Source organism: Silurus aristotelis (genome assembly GCF_946808225.1).
Source record: "Silurus aristotelis genome assembly, chromosome: 27".
Taxonomy (NCBI): Eukaryota; Metazoa; Chordata; class Actinopteri; order Siluriformes; family Siluridae; genus Silurus; species Silurus aristotelis.
In genome coordinates, this window is record NC_139600.1 from 11,863,186 (window position 1) to 11,883,356 (window position 20,171).

A 20,171-nucleotide genomic window follows, 5' to 3' on the forward strand; every position below is an offset into this window, starting at 1 on the left:
GTAGGTGAGCTCAAGCCTATGGAACAATCAGAGGTGGGTAGTAACCTTTTTTAATATCACATTTTATATTATATGTATTGTATAACAACAATATAACAGCAGTCCATTTAGTTTATATTAGTACTTTTTAAACATAATCAAATCTTCTTGTAGCCCATTTAGTTTTTCAAAAAGAATACATATAAATTTAAAGAGAATCAATGGTTTTTGTATAACTCAGTCACTAAAGTCAATTTTTATTTTCACAAATTTACTTATACCTGGGCTGCTTATAGATAATAAGGATAAATTGCTTATATTTTACTTTTTAAAGTAAAATTCCTTTGACTGAAGTACAATTTGCCTACTCTACCCACCTCTGGTGATGTTATACCTGGGTGCTCGAAATCCTCCCACTTTGACATCCTTTCCCTTGGGGCACACACGTTCCTCCAATTTTCCGACTTGCCTTTCACCAGCGATGTTATCAGTACCTGGTTGGGAAATATTTTTTTCCGGTTTTCTATGTTCATTACATTTTCCTTTCTGGCCTTTAGAGTTTCCAGGGTTTTTGTTTGCTTTTTTTTTATCAATGTGAGAAGAGTCATTGTTTTGAGATGAATCTGTTTGGGTTTTAAGCTTTGCTTTTGATTCGTTAGTCCAATGTCTGCTTAAATCAGACACGCTACTTACAGCTGCTGTTCTATGAGGCAATGTTTCACCTTCAGCCAGTGACTTATCATCGTCGAAAACACAGTCTGAGTGGAATCCTTGATCCTGATCTGACTGGTCCGCCCCTAAATTTCCTTTAGTATGAGGGTCTATTTCATTGATATGTTTAATTCTAGAGCTTAGATCACTACTGCTGGCTCTTCCTTTATGGCGCTCTTCCCAGGGTAGTGTGCTTCCAGCTCCTTTCCTCTCCTCACCCACGCCAGGCCTTCTCTCCTTGAATGTACCATCTAAATAAAGGTCACAATCATCCAGTACTGCATCTCCACTACCTTCATCTCTGTCCTGAACGCACTGAGGGAATGGCTGTTTCCCTCTAACCAAATCAATGACTTTAGGTGGGGGTCTAGAGTTGACCGAATCTTTGCGAGCAGCTCCAATGTTTTTTCCGCTATTGTTGCTGTCCCTCCTACGTAAGCTCCCTGTTCGTCCACTGATCTCGGTCTTGGCGTACCCCCAGGCCTTACCCCGCCGAATCCGAATTGCCTTGCTTCGCCTGCACAGAGGCAAACTTTTGGTCTTGCAGATCCCATGCATCTCTAAGTAGCGCTGCTTGGAATCAGTGCCCCCATCGGGACCTCCGCGAGGTTCAAGGAGCTCCACATAATCCCCACATCCATCACTGGCCTGTCTGAGGTGGCGAAGAGCAGGGTCAATGTCAGCCTCATTGCTGTCTGGAGGAAGATCATCCTCTTCATCCCAGGACCATGTGTCAGGATCTCCAGATGTGGAGCACCAGCCCGGACTCCCCGTGTTCGAGGAAAGGTAGTCAAGTTCAGATGGATGTGTGGAAGTATGGTCCAGGTCAGTAGGGTTGTGTAGCAACTTTGGGTAAACAACCTCATCCCAAGGAATACGTACCACTCCATCAGAAGTGGTAACCAGACAAGTATCTAAACCACCTCCACCTGAAAAAAGAACATATCAATTGATTATTTTCTAGCAAACCGATATAAATATGAAATTTGAAATATATTTGTATTTTTTCTCTTATTGATTGACTAATTGATATAAAAGATTCTGAGGCATCTAGAACAAAATGCAATGTATATAACACGGATGTATATATCCTCAGGGCTCTTTTTTTTGATGCCACTAATGACATTCTATGTAGTTACACATTACACCACAAACTCTTTGTATCTTTCCAGCAAAGTATATTGCTACAATTATTAAATATAACATTTTATATTTTTTTATATCATTTTATCATATATCATTTTATATTATATCAATCATGCAGTCTCACAGTGTCCATGGGAGTCTAGAAAAATATATATACAATTTGGATTGATAAACACTATACTAAGTTTATACCCACTTGCCCACATACATCAGATGGTGATAAATGCTTTTAAGAAATGACTAACTTGAGAACAAAATAAATTAGTGTGTCAATAATATCTGTCTTCCAGGTGGCTAAAAACTAAAAAAAAGTGCACTATAAGTCCACTGATGTATTTAGAGCATTCCTTTTTCTAATTGCGGAGCATTTCTCAAACATTTTCCAAGTTCCAGTGACATTATTTAGAATCAGCTGGTTTTCAACTTACGTGTTTTTTTAATGCTTCCATCACTCCAATTCCTGGCCCTCCCTAAATCCCAGCCAAATTAAATGTTTACCCTTTAAATTTTGTGGCCTGCAGCCAATCTGTGGTTGAGAGCAGATATTCAACTAATTCCAATATGATAATTTACTTGAAAAGTACTTCACAGCTTTAACCTACAGCAATCAGTTAAATATAAAGAAACTATTGATTCAGTTTAAACAAGGTAAGAGGGATAGGTCATTTTAATTTTAAATGAAAGTGAAGAATTCATTCATATGAGAAAATATCTTGATCTCGAATGTTTAACCTTGCATGTATAGCTGTTGTAACCTTATGTAACTATAGAAATAAGTTATCAAACCACCTTCTCTCTTGCAGCCGCGTTCCTTGTTGACACAGTGCAGCCACTCCGCTGTAAACACGAGAGGGTGCTGGGATTCAGGAACCAGGACCTCCTGGACATTGCGGCCACCCAGAGCTAGACACTTAAGAGCCAGGCGGGGACAGCGTGTGGAGAAAGGCACCACCTGCAGGTAGAAGTCGTTGCTTCGCAAGAGCCTCCAGTCAAGAGTGGACAGCTGGACCACCACCTTCTCCCCCAAACACAGGGGCCAACCCGAGTGCATGAACAAACAGCCCAAATACTGAGACTGAAAAAGAGAGAGTGTGAAACATGACTACCGAACATCCAAACAGTTTTTTTACTCTCTAGATACATCTTTGTATTGTTATTTTTGGTTGATGTTTTTTGCACAATTGCTATTAAAGGTAACCGATTAAATCAACCAATAGTTTTCTAAATGGATTCTGGATAATAAAAAGTCAAACACAAGTTAGTGTAAAATAGTACTGAATTTTATTACAAACATAAAAAATAACTAAAAGTAGTGAATCATGAAAATGTAATAAATTAATATTAATTAATCTTCTTTTTTCGGCTGCTCCCATTAGGGGTCGCCACAGCGGATCATCCATCTCCATACCCCCCTGTCCTCTACATTAGCCTCTTTCAGCCCAACTACCTGCATGTCTTCCCTCACCACATCCATAAACCTCCTCCTTGGTCTTCCTCTTTTCCTCCTACCTGGTGGCTCCATCCTCAGCATTCTCCCAGCGATATACCTCTTCTGAACATGTCCAAACCATCTCAATCTCGCCTCCCTCGCTTTGTCTCCAAAACGTCCCTCTAAGTTGGAGTCAGTGATTTACCTCTAGAGGGCGCTCTTGTAATTACAGCGGACCAGATGCTGGAAGAACTATCTATATGGATTTTTGCTCTACTGTAATTACTATTACTTTGCTAGTTATACAGTACTTACTATACTATTAAAAAAAAAAAAAAGGCATGTTTGAGGAATACAAGTTATGAGAAATTTAGTTTGGAACCAACCAGAAACTGAATATTTTAACACTTTTGTGCTTCCTCAGCAGAACTGATCCATCTTTCCATCTTCCTGCTTATGATATTAATCTGAGCAACGTTTTTCAAGTAAGAAGACAACGCTCACTCTTGTTTAGCAACCCACAAGCCAAATTCGCCCATCATTACTATTAACATAATGTGGCATCATTCACCATTTCTCTCTTTTTTGCTTCCTTTTAAAGATCTTTCTCTTAATTAATTATAAGTATCCTAATTTCTGCTCAATCCTCAGTTTACTTGTTTTTGTTTTTTTTATTATCTAGATGCATACTCCCTTGCTCTATAAATCTTTATGCCATTTCATACACTCATTAGAACAAATTATATTATGGAACACATAAGCTATACTTTCTTTTTTTTTTCTTACTCACTTTGTGAGATATAAAAACATATTCCGTGGAAACTTTCCACTTTCCTAGTCATTTTATATGAATCCAACTATTAAGTTTCCTCTACTATGCTCTCTATCTGCCTCAGCGCCTGAGTCCCATTTTCTCAATGCGTGCCTTAGTATTCTGTTTCTTCCTCCCTCCCCCTTTTCTCAATAAATCCTCTGTAGTCCCAGACTCCTCTCACTCTCTCTCTCTTAGTCTCTTGTTCTCTTTTGCTGCCTTTCCCCCCCTCTCTTAGCTTCTTTCTCACAGAAGTAGCCCCCTTTCCTTCACCCCCCTTTTCTGCTAGACACACATATGGTAAGAATTATAGTCATGACTCATAGCTCTCGTCCCAGTCGGTTCCTCATAACGACAATGAAAACAGAGCCAGCTGAAAAAGTGTGTGAGTATTATGGTGTACAAATGAATGGGATAGACTCGTATGTATACTGTACATGTATGTCTTCCATAAGAATGAATATCAGTATGCTTGAGTAAGACACACTAAATATACATTACCATGAATGATAGCAGAGTGTCAAGTATCACACATTTGCAGAAAGATACAGACAGAGGGAAGAGAGAATGTGGCTCACAAGAACCCTTCATCCAAATTTAAGTAGGTTTGTGAACGTACAGTAGCAGAATGTAGAGAATGTGTAAAGAATATAATGGGACAGCCATTGATATAGAACAGCATATACCAAAAGCATTGTACTCCTCTTATATCACAGCAATTTACCAACAATTACATGGTATTTATTTATTTAAAAATGTAAAATACTGTTTAGAGTGCTGTCGTCCACAAGACAAATTAGTTCCTGTTATTTCTTGCATCATGCAACTAAATACATTCCCTTTGCAGACCTTTTTTTTTTTTTTTTGTATGTTATATAGAAACACAGTCCGGAAAAATATACTATTCCAATGTGCTGATGTTAAGGCTTGTTGCACCAAAACTGAATACGAGCACCATTGCTCAAAATGAATGAGACAATTTACTATTATTAGGCAAGCATGCATACTTACACAAGCATGCTGCTGAAGTCTGTGCAGAAGATGTTTGGCTGGGATGAAGAAATCCAGCAGATACCTTAAACTATCATGTTGATAGGTGGACTCCAAGACAGAAAAAACCTGAAGACACACACACACACACACACACACACACACACACACACACACACACACACACACACACACACAGAAAACTGATTTTGTAAAATAGTACTAGAAAGACCTCCTTCTTGCATCTTTGTTCTCATTAAGAACTCATCTACGTCTGTTTGATGCTATAGCAGAAGAAAGTATTTTGAAGTGTGGCTATAAACCTGGAGCTAATAAAAAAGATTTTCCAACACGTATTATTTTTTATACTTTTACAGGTTGAGAAAATGAAATGTAATTGTCCCATGACATTTTCAGGATATCTAGAATCATGGAATCCCTGAGAAAACCACTGACCTGGGATAGAAGAGGGGGTGCTGTACTCTCAAATGGGGGATAGAGGGAGGAGAGCGCCCCCTGCACACAGTCCTCCACCGCCTCTGAACCCTGGGATAAAGCAAACCAAAATAAAAGCTAAAAATATTATCCATATCAAAAAAATGTGGCACGTTATGTTAAACATTACATGTAGAGATTACATTTTCATTGAGTGTGTGTGTGTGTGTGTGTGTGTGTGTGTGTGTGAGAGAGAGAGAGAGAGAGAGAGAGAGAGAGAGAGAGAGAGAGAGAGAGAGAGAGAGAGAGAGAGGAAGAAAATGCCTGAAAGAGAGAAAATGGAGCAGCTTGTTCATTTCACAAACAGACACAATTTCCTGTTGTGTCTTTCATGGGCTGTCAAAAACTTCCTGGAGGCTAAATAGTTGTAATGAACGTCCAAACAGTTACTCTGACCTTTAAACTCTCTCATCTAAACCTAAACACACACAAACATACACACACACACTGTCTACATACAAACTTAACAAAACACCTGCAAACAGTGTGTGGCACTTCTTTTTTATTCATGACGGCACAGTTGTCACAGTAACTCAATGTTTTCTCCCTTTTTCCACTGTTCTTCCTCTTTTATTATTTTTACTTTTTCCCACTTCCCTCAGCTCCTCACACTCTTTTGCTCTATTCATCTCTTGCTCCCCCTTAAAAAAATCATCTGACAATAATTACAGTGAGACGTTTTCTAAAAAAAAAGTATGGGGTTCTAGTGAAGTTTTGTCAGGCAGGTCAGAAAAAGAGCAGCGGGAAAAGTGGGGGGTGGAAAAAAGTGAGGGATGACCAGGGAAAATGGGCCAGGAAAAGAGTGTTTTATACAAGGCCAAGAATAAGTGGGAAGAGAGGAGAAGAAAAACAAATGTTAAGGGGAAAGTGGTAGGAAAGAAAGTAAAAGGGAGACAGAGTAATCTGAGGACAGCTTGGAGGCAAAACTGTGACCTAATTAGTGATGTGCATATAGTTTTTGTTTTGTCTTGTTTCGTGTTTTGGTCTGAACTTATCAGATTACTGAGCTACGCATCTCAGAACCTTGTATTAAGTAAAGAGACTGCTGGTTTTCCCATAGTTTGTTCAACAAAATAAGCTTAAACTGAACATAAGACATATCCAAACATGTGTCCACTACTGAGTACTGGTTTTATATTAAGTATTCATAGTCATAGCTAATAATGTTTGAATATGAACATACAAACTACAATTGTGGGAGCCTTTTCCACCCCATAGTTAAAAAACCATTGTCTTACTGATCTGCAATAAAGGTTTTTCTGATGTATTGAACAAAGTTCGTTTACTGCCAGAAGTAAGAAAAAAATAATCAAATTGGGATTTCATTCCAATTCCACTGAAAAATATTAACTCTACTTCAACATTTATAACCACACCAGATAGATAAATATGCCAAATTCTAAAGAATCATAACACAAGACCCATCATCTCTTCATGCTAACATTGGCAGGGAAATGATCCCTGATCAACTCAAGTCAGTTCTCTTCTGTTATTCAAATGTATTATTATGTTACTCGGAAACACAAATCTCTCTGTCCTGAATACTTTACCATGCCTCAAACTTTGAAGGAAAAGCTTTACTTTACATTATTAGAAACCACTGGCACTGGAGAACCCTTTCACACAGTAAATGCTAAAATAAATATATGATTACACAAAGAATTATACACAATTTAATCTGTTAAAAAGGTATGGAGCACATCCACCATTGTAGTCTCTATGTAGTTCGGATGCAATAACCCATTTTACTAGAAATTAAAAGCAAGAATGGAATATAAAGGTTGGGCTATATTAGTTTTTGAAATGAAACTAAATTTCCAGAATGTCAGCAAAATTGACACCAAACAGCCATTACAATAAATTTGCGTTATAGGTGAAGTTCCTAACATGAATTATTTCAGGATACAATAGCACTTTGTTATGGGGTAGGATATATTAAGCACCGACTAAACAGTCAGTTCTTAAAGTGTGGGAAGCAGGAATAACGGGCAAACATAAGGATCTGAGCAACTATGACAAGAGACAAATTGTGATGGCTAGACGACTAGGCTAATTGATGCACATGGTTAGGGAAGGCTAGCTCATTTGGCCCAAGTCTATAAAAGTGACTATGATGGTGTCAGAAACGAATGTGCATCACAGTTTGCCCGTGTATGGGGCTGTGTAACTGCAAACCAGAAAACAAGTGCCCATGTTGACCCCTGTCCTCCTACAAAGCACCTACAATGAGCATGTAAGCATGAGAACTGTAAGAAAGTGGCCTGGTCTAAGGAATCATTAAGAGAACACACCAGAGTGCACTACAGAAAGAAAGCATGCCAGCTAATAAAGTGTGATGTTCTAAGCAATGTTCAGCTAGGAAACCTTGGAAAAAGTAAGGTGGCCCTAATGGCAGTGGCCTCTTCCAGCAGGAAAGTGCTCCCTGCCACACTGGAATAAAATGTTGACAAATGGTTTGAAGAACATGGCAAAAAAAAAGTATGTCGAAATGTACTTGTTGTTGAGTTCACCTCCACATTGGCCAGATTTTAATCCAATTGAACATCAGTGTGATGTGCTAGACAAACAAGTCTGATTATGGAGGCCCCCATCTTGCAATTTACAGGACACTACCAATGTCTTGTTGCCAGATACCACAGCACACATTCAGAGGTCTTACGGACTCTATGCCTTGAATAGTCAGAGCTGTTTTGGCAGTGCACGGGAAACTTACACAATATTTGGCATAATACACATATTATATGTCATATAATATGCTGTGATGCATCTTGAATTTTGTCTTTGTTTATCAGGGATGCACACATATAAGAATCTGCAGTCTGAAGCCTAATTCTTTTCACAGTGCTTGATAACTCGGCCTCTGCACAAAGGCCTTCTGTATGTAGGCACACAACTACCAGCACTGTGGCAGACAAAACAAGCCCACCAAAATATGTGCTGGACTCACCAGCTTAAAGACACATTAACATAAAACTGGTGTTTCCTTGGATTGTCTTTGGATGACATTGTTTTTACTGGAATCAGGCTCTATTGTCTGCTGAATCACTCAAAAGGAAGAGAAAGGGGAAAGGCTTAAGATGACAAGGACATGAGACACAGTTGCAAAATTTTGTTTGATATTATTAGTCTAGTATGATATGTATTATGAGCAAATACATTTTCACTGCAATTATCACTTGATCCAGACCTGCATACAGTAAGTACTGATTATTTCGAAACTAAAAAGAAAATGTATAAATAGGATGAATAAAGGTGGATTGTGAAGAAATTGTTTTCATGGTCATATATTTATCATTTTTATTTTTATTTCTAACATGTTAATTTAAATAACTAAAAATGTATATGCTTGAACTTTTCCTTTTAATTTTTATTTATTTAATATATATATATACACGATATTAAAATAATGCGCCATAATTTGACCCTGTGAAGGGTCATCACCACACATTTTATTTTAATATATTTATATATATTTTAAGAAAAAAAATAAGCAAAAAAGGGAAAGAAATCCTATAGAGAGCTGTTGCCCTTTTCCCACAATGTGCAGTGTATTTTTCTAGAGCTTTGTGGACCCTTTGTTTGAGTTGTTTTAGTGCCACTGCATTTTTCAAGATGAATGGTAGACAGGATGACATTGACAAAGGCAGTAATTTGTCACGTGTCTCCTTTGATGGAAGTGCCTTTTAAAAGCTCAGAACAGTTAGAAAGGTTATTGTTATATTATCTCTTTGCCTCAAAAAATTATAGAAACTATAGGTTTCATTTAAAGGGTACTTCTAATACAAGAACCCCAAATATTCTAGAAGACCACAGAAAACAACTGGTGTGGATGACAGAAGAGTTTTTCCCTGGTGAAGAAAAAACACATTCTCAGCAGATGGCCACATCAAGAACACCATCCAGGAGGTTGGCGTATACTGTATGTATCAAAGTAAACAGTCAAGAGAATACTTCAATAGAGTAATGTGCAGAGGGTTTACTACAAGATGTAACGCATTGGTAAGCCTAAAAAACAGGAACATTTATAATAAAATAAAAAACCCACATGTACCAAAATGAAGAGTGGACTGCTGTATGAAAAAAGTTAAGGAATTGCTCAGTGATCCAAAGCATCCCATAATATTTTATGGCATGAGCATGCATGGCTGCTATCAGAACTGGTTCCCTTGTATTTATTGATGATTTAACTGCAGACAAAAGCAGGTGCATGCATCAATATTAGCCAAATACTTGAACCTTAACTGAACTTTATCTTTAACTGGATGGACAATAACCCAAGAGAACAAATGAAATAAACCTTTAAGCCAAAAAAGTGAAATGTTCTGGAATGGACAAAAAATTCAAATGAATTGAAACAACCTGAGGATGTTTTTACTTGTTTAAGAGAAATGGCTCTAAGTGTAAGCAGTAAACTTAAGACAGCAGCAATAAACTCCCAGCTGAGTTTTAATGGAAGAACCCCAGTGTCTGGTGATGTTTAAATATTAAAAATGGTCACAGCATTACACATTTTTCCAAATAGGTTAGGTCCCTTAAGAGATATACAAATATTAAACTGATTCTGCAGAACAAACCAATTCTCTTTAATTTGCACCAGAATACAGCTTCAAATTGTCACATTTAAAGCTGTATTTCAGTTCTCCAAACTATCACTTGTAAGTTCTAGCTTATGGTTCTATAAACCTATTTTCTAAAGTGATGCTGAAAAGATTCTGACTGACGTCAACAACCATATCAGATAGGTATGGGTATCATACAAAACACAGAAATTCTAATGTAAGATCATTGTTAATTGTCCTGTAACACCCATAAAACGCCCACTTTATTCTATACTTATAAGCTCATCTTATTATTCAGTTATGAACTTAATGTAAATGTTTGTCTAGTATTGATTATTTTGTAATTACACTGAGACTAAGAGAAAAAGTTATAAAATTGCAAAAATTAAGCCAATTCTAAAACTACTTCATGTACAGTTTGGACACTGGACCTCTTTGAGTGTTTAAAGGCTCTGGCATGGAGAAGCTGGTGCTGGATCTATGATGATCGCAAATGTTAAACTATTTTATAAGTTTCTCAGTAGCTCCTGGTTCCATAACCTCAAATGACTGTATAAGACTGTAGAAACGACATTACTCATAATCTTACTTTCCAGTGCTCATGTTAGTTCTCACTCTCCAGTGTTCTTTGTTTTTTATAGACTATATTTGCACTCTTGATGTAACCCAAATGAGGATGTGTTCCCCTTTTGAGTCTGGTTCCTCTCAAGGTTTCTTCCTCATAACATCTAAGGGAGTTTTCGGCCATGGCTGCTCATCAGGGATAAATACACATCGTTCACCTTAACTGTTAAATTCTGTAAAGCTGCTTTGAGACAATGTTTGTTGTGAAAGCGCTTTAGAAATAAACTTGACTTGACTTGAAACTAAGGGGGAGTGGTGGCTCCAGCGGTTGAGGCACTGGGTTGCCGATCGGACGGTCTGGGGTTCAAGCCCCGGTATCGCCAGGCTGCCACTCTTGGGCCCTTGAGCAAGGCCCTTAACCCTCTATGCTCCGGCGGTCCCTTACGAGGGAAATATCAAGGTCCGTGACATCGGAATGACGTGGGGCCGCCTTCCCGTGGGCTCACCACCTGCAGGAGGGACCGTAAGGGACGGTGCTGTGAGGATTGGGCAGCAGTCGAAGGCGGGGGCCTGCTTAGACTGCTGCCCCCGCGACCCGAATTACGGATAAGCGGGAGAAAATGAATGAATGAATGACTTAAAACTACACGTGTACAAACTACAAATAAGGAGTTAAGACAACTAAGAATATTATAAACTCAGTTTTTGCAAATGGCTTCTTTAATTTATTTTTACTGACTTAAAATATTTACTTTGACATGTAGTTACTATACAATCATTAAAGATAAAAGTTCAGATCGTTAGTTATTATTATGTTTGACCCAATTACCCAATTTCAGCTCAGCTTGATCTGCTGGACATATGGCCTCATATTTATCTTAAGAATATTCTGTTATAGTTAATCACTGTGCATATACAATACAAATGAAATGTTCAAAGGCTCTCAATTTGTAAATAATTTAAATAGCTTCTTATAATAATCTTAATTTTTTTGGTAATGGCCTTATAACCCTTTCCATATGAGCAGCACCTATTGCTTCTCTGAGGTTATGGCTAATGATGTAGACTCACAGCTAAATCCACGAAAACATCATCTGATTTAAAGTTACACTTCTTGATGATTAACTAAACTTGTGAATTTCATTTGTTAACCCCTGACTGTTGATTATGCTCATAATGATTATAGTAAAATAAAGGAAAACATTTGAAATGGTGTTGTGTTTTTCTTTTTTTGTTACCAAAAAGAATTTAACATGGACATGGCTGCACATGGCTATACATTTGGTTTACCCTGAATACGGTTGGATTTTATGCATCGATCATACATATTCATAGTTTCTGACATTTGTTTGATATTTGAGAACCGATTTTTTTTTTCATTATAATGTATCTTCTGATTTCTTGGAAACTGAGCTGTTCTCTGGTGTTCTCATGTCTGAATGCATTGCTAGCAAAGAAATATAAAATGCAGGGTGGTCAGTATGTGTATGTGATCTAGCATTCCAGCAGGGTGTGTATGTATAAGGGCTTTCTGCTCTTCCTCTCTTTCCTCTCAACTTCCTCTCTTTCTCTCTAGCCTGAAAGAGTGCAGCTTCTACCGGAAAAGTCTGGAGACCTCCAAACAGACAAAGTACAGAAAAGAGAGAGTAAGGCAAAGAGGCACGCTGAGCCAGCAGTGGAGGAAAATGAGAGGGAAAATAGCAAGGAACAGTTTGATAGAATGCAGATCCAAAAGAAGGAAAAACTGAATTGAGAAACGGCGTGAGAAAACTGAAGGATCAACAAGATGCGCTGCTTTTTTTTTTTTTTTTTTTTTTTTACGTTATTTGTGCCTTCCTCTGGTACACCATCTTAAGTAATTGTAAACACAAGTTTTAACTTTAGGTTGCTAACGAAAAGTTTTGCTATTAAACAGCATGCTGATTTACCATATTCAAGCCCAAAATAAAGCACATTCGCATATCCTCTCTGTGCAGGGGTTTTCCATTTCACACCTCTTCCAAAAAAAAAAAAAAAAACTCTGCCTTTCTTCCCTTCTCGTTCTTTCTCTCAATTTTACATCCTCCCTTCTGCATTTCAAATGTGGAAAATGCAGCATCACCCCTACCATCACCATGGCTCTTTGCGTCTCCCAAAATAAAGTGGGCCTCTCTCCCTCCCTTTCTTTGCCAAACTACTCCACCCAGTCCCACACACCAAATGCTGGCTTCACAATTATAACGCTTATTTTGACAGAATTAACTCAAACCCTGTGCTACCTTTTCCCTTACAATTTCAGCTTTCTCGGTTTCTCTTCCTTAGCTTTTGTAACCATTAAAATGTGCAGGGTGTTTGTGTGAAAAATTTAACAGTAGCGTGTTTGATTGTGGTCTTTAACCAATCTTGTCCATAAATGTTACTTTGCCTTCCTCCAGCATCCAACGATCATAACTGATCAAATGCATTACCTAACATCCTGCACTGATTTTGCTTAAATAGTTATGTCTTTAAAAAATAAATAACATAAGTGACCCATTGGCTTAAATGTCCATTATGCATAAATATAAACGGCCATAAGGACCATATCTTGATATTTCATAACAAATAATTTTACTTATTTACTGTATTACAAGAGTAATGGTACTGTCCATAGGTGGGAATGTAGAAGCGGTAACAATAACATCGCTTCACATATGCCTGCATCATCATTCTTGATTATCTTGTTGAGTCTCCAGGAAAGGGATAGTTCTCTAGTTAAGATATTGGACTTCTAATCAGAAGGCTGTGAGTTTAAATCTCAACACCACTAAGTTGCCACTGCTGGGACCTTGAGAAAGGCCCTTAACCAGCAACTCTCAGTCGTATAAATGAGATAAGTGTAACTCGCCCTTGATTAAGCAAAATGCTGTCAATTGTCTTTTAACATGTGCCAAACTTTTTATTCATTATTTCTTTTCTCAGCCTATTACTCACTCGAATAATCTAATGACTTTTTCGATTGACCCGAAAAAAAAATCGCACATAGACAGACTGTGCAGATTTTGGGCAGTTGTAAAGAATTGTTTTTATTAATTTTCAAAATGGAAAGTAAATAAGAAAAATAAGAAAAATCCAAATCAAATAAAATCAATATTTGGTGTGACCACCCTTCTGCTTACTTTGTACACTTGAACAAAGTAATGGATTTTGTAAGATCAGTGTCAGGTGTATGATTAACCAATTATACCAAACAGGTGCTAATGATCATCAATTTCATATGTAGGTTAAAACACAGTCATTACCTGAGCTGTGTAGGTGTTTGAAAACTCGCGGCAGGACACGGTGCACGGCCAAATTATACTGTCAGGAAGCGCGGGAGCCAAATGCAGGGTGCGACAGGGAGTAAGAAAAATACAGGCTTTAATAAAAGCAAGCAGAGCAATGGGGCTAGGCAAAAACAGTCCAAAAACAGTCCAAAAACAGTCCAGGGTCAAAACAGGCAAACAGGGCAATGCAGGGAGAGACAAAACCAAAATGGAAAACACAGTCCAAAATTCAGAGAGCTAGCATACAGAGCAACATAGGCAGAGCAGAAACAAAAACCAATAAACAGTCCAGGGTGCAAACCAGGTAACTAGGGAGGAAGAGCAGAACTGGGATCAGGATCAGGAACAGGATCAGGAACCAGAGCAGGCAGGGTGGCAGGAGTAATGTAAGGGGCTAGGGAGCCGGTAAGATAATCTGGCCTCGAGCTAAAGTCTTGTGTGTCCTTAAATACCGGAAAAGGCGGGAAAAACGATGGCCACCGACCCGGAAGTGCACGCCGTGTGCCCTGACGATCCTGACAGTAGGAGTCTTAAACTGGTTGAGGAACAGCAAACTCTGCTAATAAGGTGAGGTTGTGAAAGACAGTTTTATGTCACATGTCATACACCTTTGCCTGAGTACAGCAACTAGACTGCATCACAAGGTCTCTCCCAGACAAAGGTTTTAAAGAAGACTGGGGTTTCAAGATGTGCTGTTCAAGATATTTTGAAGAAGCACACACCAAGCAATGTCGAGAACCGTAGACACAGTGATGGAAGACACAGATCGAGGAAACTTAATGTACCTTAATGTACAGTACAGACCAAAGGTTTGGACACACCTTCTCATTCAAAGAGTTTTCTTTATTTTCATGAATATGAAAATTGTAGATTCACACTGAAGGCATCAAAACTAATAAATTAACACGTGGAATTATATATGGAATTATATACATAACAAAAAAGTGTAAAACAACTGAAAAATTTCTTTTTCTAGGTTTTTCAAAGTAGCCACCTTTTGCTTTGATTACTGCTTTGCACACTCTTGGCATTCTCTTGATGAGCTTCAAGAGGTGGTCACCTGAAATGGTCTTCCAACAGTCTTGAAGGAGTTCCCTGAGAGATGCTTGGCACTTGTTGGCCCTTTTGCCTTCACTCTGCGGTCCAGCTCATCCCTAAACCATCTAGATTGGGTTCAGGTCCGGTGACTGTGGAGGCCAAGTCATCTGGCGCAGCACCCCATCACTCTCCTTCTTGGTCAAATAGCCCTTGATGCCTTCAGTGTGACTGTGTGAAAGAACTGGTGGAAACCAGTTGGACCCAGGTATACCAATCTACTGGTGGAGACCAGTAGACTAAGTCTGGCTAGAAGTGGCCTTCATGGAAGAATTGTGGACCAAAAGCCATGCCTCTGACATGAAAACAAAACTAAGTAACTCAACTGTGTATGAAATCATAGGGACTGAAGTACAGAATAATGGCAGCAGGACTGGACTGATTAGGCAAAATGTTACATATTTGGCTGTAGTAAAAAACGGGTTGTTTGCCAAAGGGCTTTAGAGCGGTACAATAATGAGTGTCTGCATTTACATTTACATTTTTACATTTGCGGCATTTAGCAGACGCCCCTATCCAGAGCGACGTACAAAAGTGTTTTGAGTCTCTTGCAATGAAGGCAACAGTGAAACATGGTGGAGGTTCCTTGCAAGATTGAAGCTGCATTTCTGCAAACATATTTGGAAATTTGGACAACATTAATGGTGTTTCCTAAATGCTAAAAAATACAGGATGATAAATGTATTCTACATTATTATTTATTATTATTTACAACAACTGAGGGGGAGTGGTGGCTCCAGCGGTTAAGGCGCTGGGTTACCGATCGGAAGGTCGGGGGTTCAAGCCCCGGTATCGCCAAGCTGCCACTCTTGGGCCCTTGAGCAAGGCCCTTAACCCTCTATGCTCCAGGGGACCCTTACGAGAAAAATAAATCAAGGACCGTGACGTCGGAGCGACGTGGGGCCACCTTCCCGTGGGCTCACCACCTGCAGGACGGACTGTAAGGGACTGGTGCTGAGAGGATTGGGCAGCAGTCGAAGGCAGGGGTCTTGACAGCCTGATCCCTGGACACGGAGAAGTGTCTGGGGAATCTGCTTAGACTGCTGCCCCCGCGACCCGAATTACGGATAAGCGGGAGAAGATGAAATGAAATGAAATTATTTACAACTATGTTCAGCATAGAGAAGATCTGGTAGTCCAGAAAGTGATGATTTATGTCCTGAACTAAATGTTATTGTGTCTGTCTGGTGTTACATGAATAGGCAGAATGATTTTAGGCAGTCTACATCCACAGAAGATCTGTAGTTAGCTGTCAAAGATGTTTGGAATGACCTACGTGCTGAGTTCTTTTTAAAAACTGTGTGCAAGTGCTAGAAAAAAAATAATGCTTTTTTTGCAGGCAAAGGATGGCCACACCAAATATCGATTTTATCTTCTGTTCATTTACTTTCCATCTTAAAAATACTGTTTTCACAACTGCTAAAACATTTGCACAGTACTGTGCATGCATGTGTGTGTGTGTGTGTGTGTGTGTGTGTGTGTGTGTGTGTGTGTGTGTGTGTGTATATATACAGAGTTACACTGAGTAGCTACTGTATTAGATACACTTAGGCCAAGAAGCTTTCATTGGGCATAGAAGCTGTTAATATGTAAACACAACAAAGCAGACCAAACAATTTTGCATCTTCTGATGAGTTACAAATAAGTATAGGCTTAGAGAATAATAATTTGTATTAAATAAATGCATTACAGACAGTACTATTCTGCATCCCAATGAACTACTAAAGTATCATGGATCTGGGACAGTTTTCCTGGTTGTCTTGAGGGACTGTGACTTTCTGAGAACATCAATTTGTAATTGCTTATACTGGAAAAAAAACATTGTATTGTTTTCTGTGCGTTCCATTACACTTCAAAGACAGTGTACAATGCATCCAGAAAGTTTTCACAGCGCTTCACATTTTCCACATTTTGTTACATTACAGCCTTTTTCCAAAATTATATTACATATTAGATAATATTCATTATTTTCCCCAAAATTCTATAAACAATACAAAAAGTTTGTTTGAAATCTATATATATATATATATAAAAAAAAATCAATAAAAAAAAAAAAAAAATCACATGCATAAATATTCACAGCCTTCGCCTTGAATTGAGCTCAGGTGCATCCTGTTTGCACTGATCATCCTTGAGATGTTTCTACAACTTGATTGGAGTCGGTCTGTGGAAAATTCGGACATGGTTTGGAAAGGCACCTGTATATATATTGTCCCACATTAGTCAGAGCACAAACCAAGCCATGAAGTCCAAACATTGGTCTGTATACCTCTGATACAGGATTGTATTGAGGCACAGATCTGGGGAAGGGTACAGAAAAATGTCTGCACGATTGAAAGTCCCAATGAGCACAGTGGCCTCCATCATCCATAAATAAAATAAGTTTTGAACCAGCAGAACTCTTGCTAGAGCGGGCCACCCAGCCAAACTAAGCGATCAGGGGAGAAGGACCTTATTCAAGGAGGTGACTAAGAACCCGGTTGTCACTCTGAAAGAGCTCCAGCGTTTCTCTGTTTAGAGAGGAGAACCTTCCAGAAGAACAACCATCTCTGCAGCACTCCAACAATCAGTTCACTCCTGAGTAAAAGGAACATGAATTTGCCAAAAGGCAACTGAAGGACTCTCAGACCATGAGAAACAAAGATTGACATCTTTATCCTGAATGCCAATCTCCATGTCTGGAAAAAAAACAGGCACTGCTCATCACCTGGCCAATACCATAACTATAGTAAAGCATGGTGGTGGCAGAATCATGCTGTGAGGATGTTTTTCAGCAGCAGAAACTGGGAGACTAGTCAGGATCGAGGGAACAATGAATGCAGCAATGTACAGAGACATCCTTGAAAACCTGCTCCAGAGCGCTCTGGACCTCAGACTGGGGTGGCAGTTCATCTTCCAACAGGACAACAACCCTAAGCACACAGCCAAGATAACAAAGGAGTGGCATGGGACAACTCTGTGAATGTCCTTGAATTGCTCAGCCAGAGCCCAGACTTGAAACCGATTGAACATCTGCAAAGAAGAATGCTTGTAGCATCATACTCAAAAAAAGACTTGAGGGTGTAATTGGTGCCAACTGTGCTATAACAAAGTATTGAGCAAAGGCTGTGAATACTTATGTACATGTGATTTTTCTTTTTCTGATTTTTTTTTTTATATATATATTTGCAAAAATTTCAAACATACTTCTTATACGTTGCCATAATGGGGTATTGTTTATAGAATTTTTAGGAAAAGAATGAATTTTGGAAAACGGTTGTAACAACAAAATGTGGGGGAAAAAAGTGATTTGACTTTCCAGATGCACTGTATATCCAGTAAGAAATCAATAGCACTGAATTACATTTAACATCTATACTTCATCTCAAAGTTCCAGTGAGCTGTGATATGAATCCACTACAAACTACAGCCTTAAACATGTGAAAATTACATGACTGCATTTGTTACTTAATTGAGAGCAAAGTTGATCACAAAGTGCAATCTAAAAGCAATTGCATGAAATTTCCCATGGCCAAAAATGGGGGATTTCCCTCACCAATGACCACATTCCAACTCTTCAAACGAATTTTCTAAGATAGAGATAAGAAAAGGAAGTCTGAATCCGAGCAAATGTTTTTCAATTCATGTTGTCCAGTGTAGAAAACAGCCATTTAAATGCAAAAACAAAAAAATAGTGGAACAATGCAAAACAGGACACATGCAATGCATTCTGGAAAAAAAAGAAAATCTTTTTCTTTCTTTTTTTTTGTAGAAATTTTTAGGAGTGAATTCGCCGTTAAGCACTTACCATGTCTGATCTTTGTGCCTACATGGCAGTTATATTCTCCTTCTTCTCCATGTGATCCAAAACATCAGTATATCCAAAACAATTTTTTTTTTTTTTTTTTTGGGAACTGCTCGAATCACCACTTGTCAGTCAGAATTTGTTACAAAAAAAGTGCCAAGGACGAGATCATTGCATGATCTGTTACATGATCATTGCATAATGATTCTTTTCCTTACTTTAAGAGCACTATGTGAGAAGCGCTTGTCCCAAGTCTGTGCCCGGTGTCAGCACTAGGGCTGCGTTGCCAGATCGGATGAAACTCCCTCTTTATATGTTTAACTTACTCAAAATGAATATAAGTCCACTATTTTATAATGGTGTTACAATTATATCATAATTAAATGCAAACGTTATAATGATTTTATATAAGTTTATATGTTGTCTCTGATGAATGTAAGAGGTGGTGATTTTACTTGATTCGAATATTACGAGTGAATGCATTACAATGTACTACAACGTTACTAGTTCATTACTAGTTTAACAGATTTACACACTTTACACACGTTACACACGTGTTTATAGTGAGAGTTCCAAAAATCCTATATCTGGCAACCCGGCAGTTAGGTCCAACCCCCGGCATTTAGAACAGCAGCGCTATAGAGGCGCAACTACAGCTGCTGATCACTCCAACTATTCAACATTTCCCTTCTAGAGTCTGTAAACAACGACACACTGTTCAACCACCTACCAATTTTCCTTTGCACACACACACACACACACACACACACACACACACACACTCACTCACTCACTCACACACATTTCCTTAAAAAAGTATATATACCATGGGGAAGCTGATTACTGTAGCTAAATGCCAACCCCTAAATGATTCTAGTGTGCCTATAACCAAAAGATAATTTAACCAAAACTTAAGGTTTATTTTGTTCCAAATCAACAAACTGTACTCCAAAATGTACACCCTCCAAAATAAATATGGATCAGGGTTAGTGTGCATGTTAAACACACTGGATATTCAAGCCAATAAATGCATTAATGTAATTAAATTTAATATGTAACCCACATTCTTGCAATGATCTTCCTCCATAAGAATGTCTACATATTTGCAGGGCATTGCATGTTTCTCAAAAACAGTGTAGTGGCGACCTCTGCTGTTCATAAATGTTTTATCAAATTGAAAGTAAAACAGCAGAATAGGTTTTCGTGCTTACTTTTCTGGTAATATACCCCGTCCTGAGAACAAGGAACACACTTATACATAAAAAGGCATTTTATTCAGTCTGGAGCACTTTATCAAAACCAATTCACCCAGTGGCATGATTTT

At 38.5% G+C, this 20,171-nt stretch overlaps 1 protein-coding gene and 1 long non-coding RNA gene across 2 annotated transcripts in view; one reads left to right on the forward strand and one right to left on the reverse strand.

Moving 5' to 3' along the window:
• The window catches only part of arhgef40 (Rho guanine nucleotide exchange factor (GEF) 40), a 37,955-nt gene extending 18,834 nt beyond the window's left edge, over positions 1–19,121 (reverse strand). Inside the window, exons 1-5 of the mRNA XM_083532655.1 lie at positions 18,851–19,121; positions 5,523–5,612; positions 5,088–5,195; positions 2,626–2,911; positions 374–1,619 (exon numbers count right to left, since the gene is read on the reverse strand). Coding sequence (XP_083388781.1) covers positions 374–1,619; positions 2,626–2,911; positions 5,088–5,195; positions 5,523–5,612; positions 18,851–18,853 — 1,733 coding nt within the window. The 5' untranslated portion in view covers positions 18,854–19,121. The remainder of the gene's footprint in view (positions 1–373; positions 1,620–2,625; positions 2,912–5,087; positions 5,196–5,522; positions 5,613–18,850) is intronic.
• LOC310721496 lies at positions 8,718–12,639 on the forward strand. Its single transcript, XR_014532077.1, has 2 exons — positions 8,718–8,757; positions 12,261–12,639. It is a non-coding gene; the product is annotated as an uncharacterized lncRNA (long non-coding RNA).
• Positions 19,122–20,171: the final 1,050 nt, after the last annotated feature.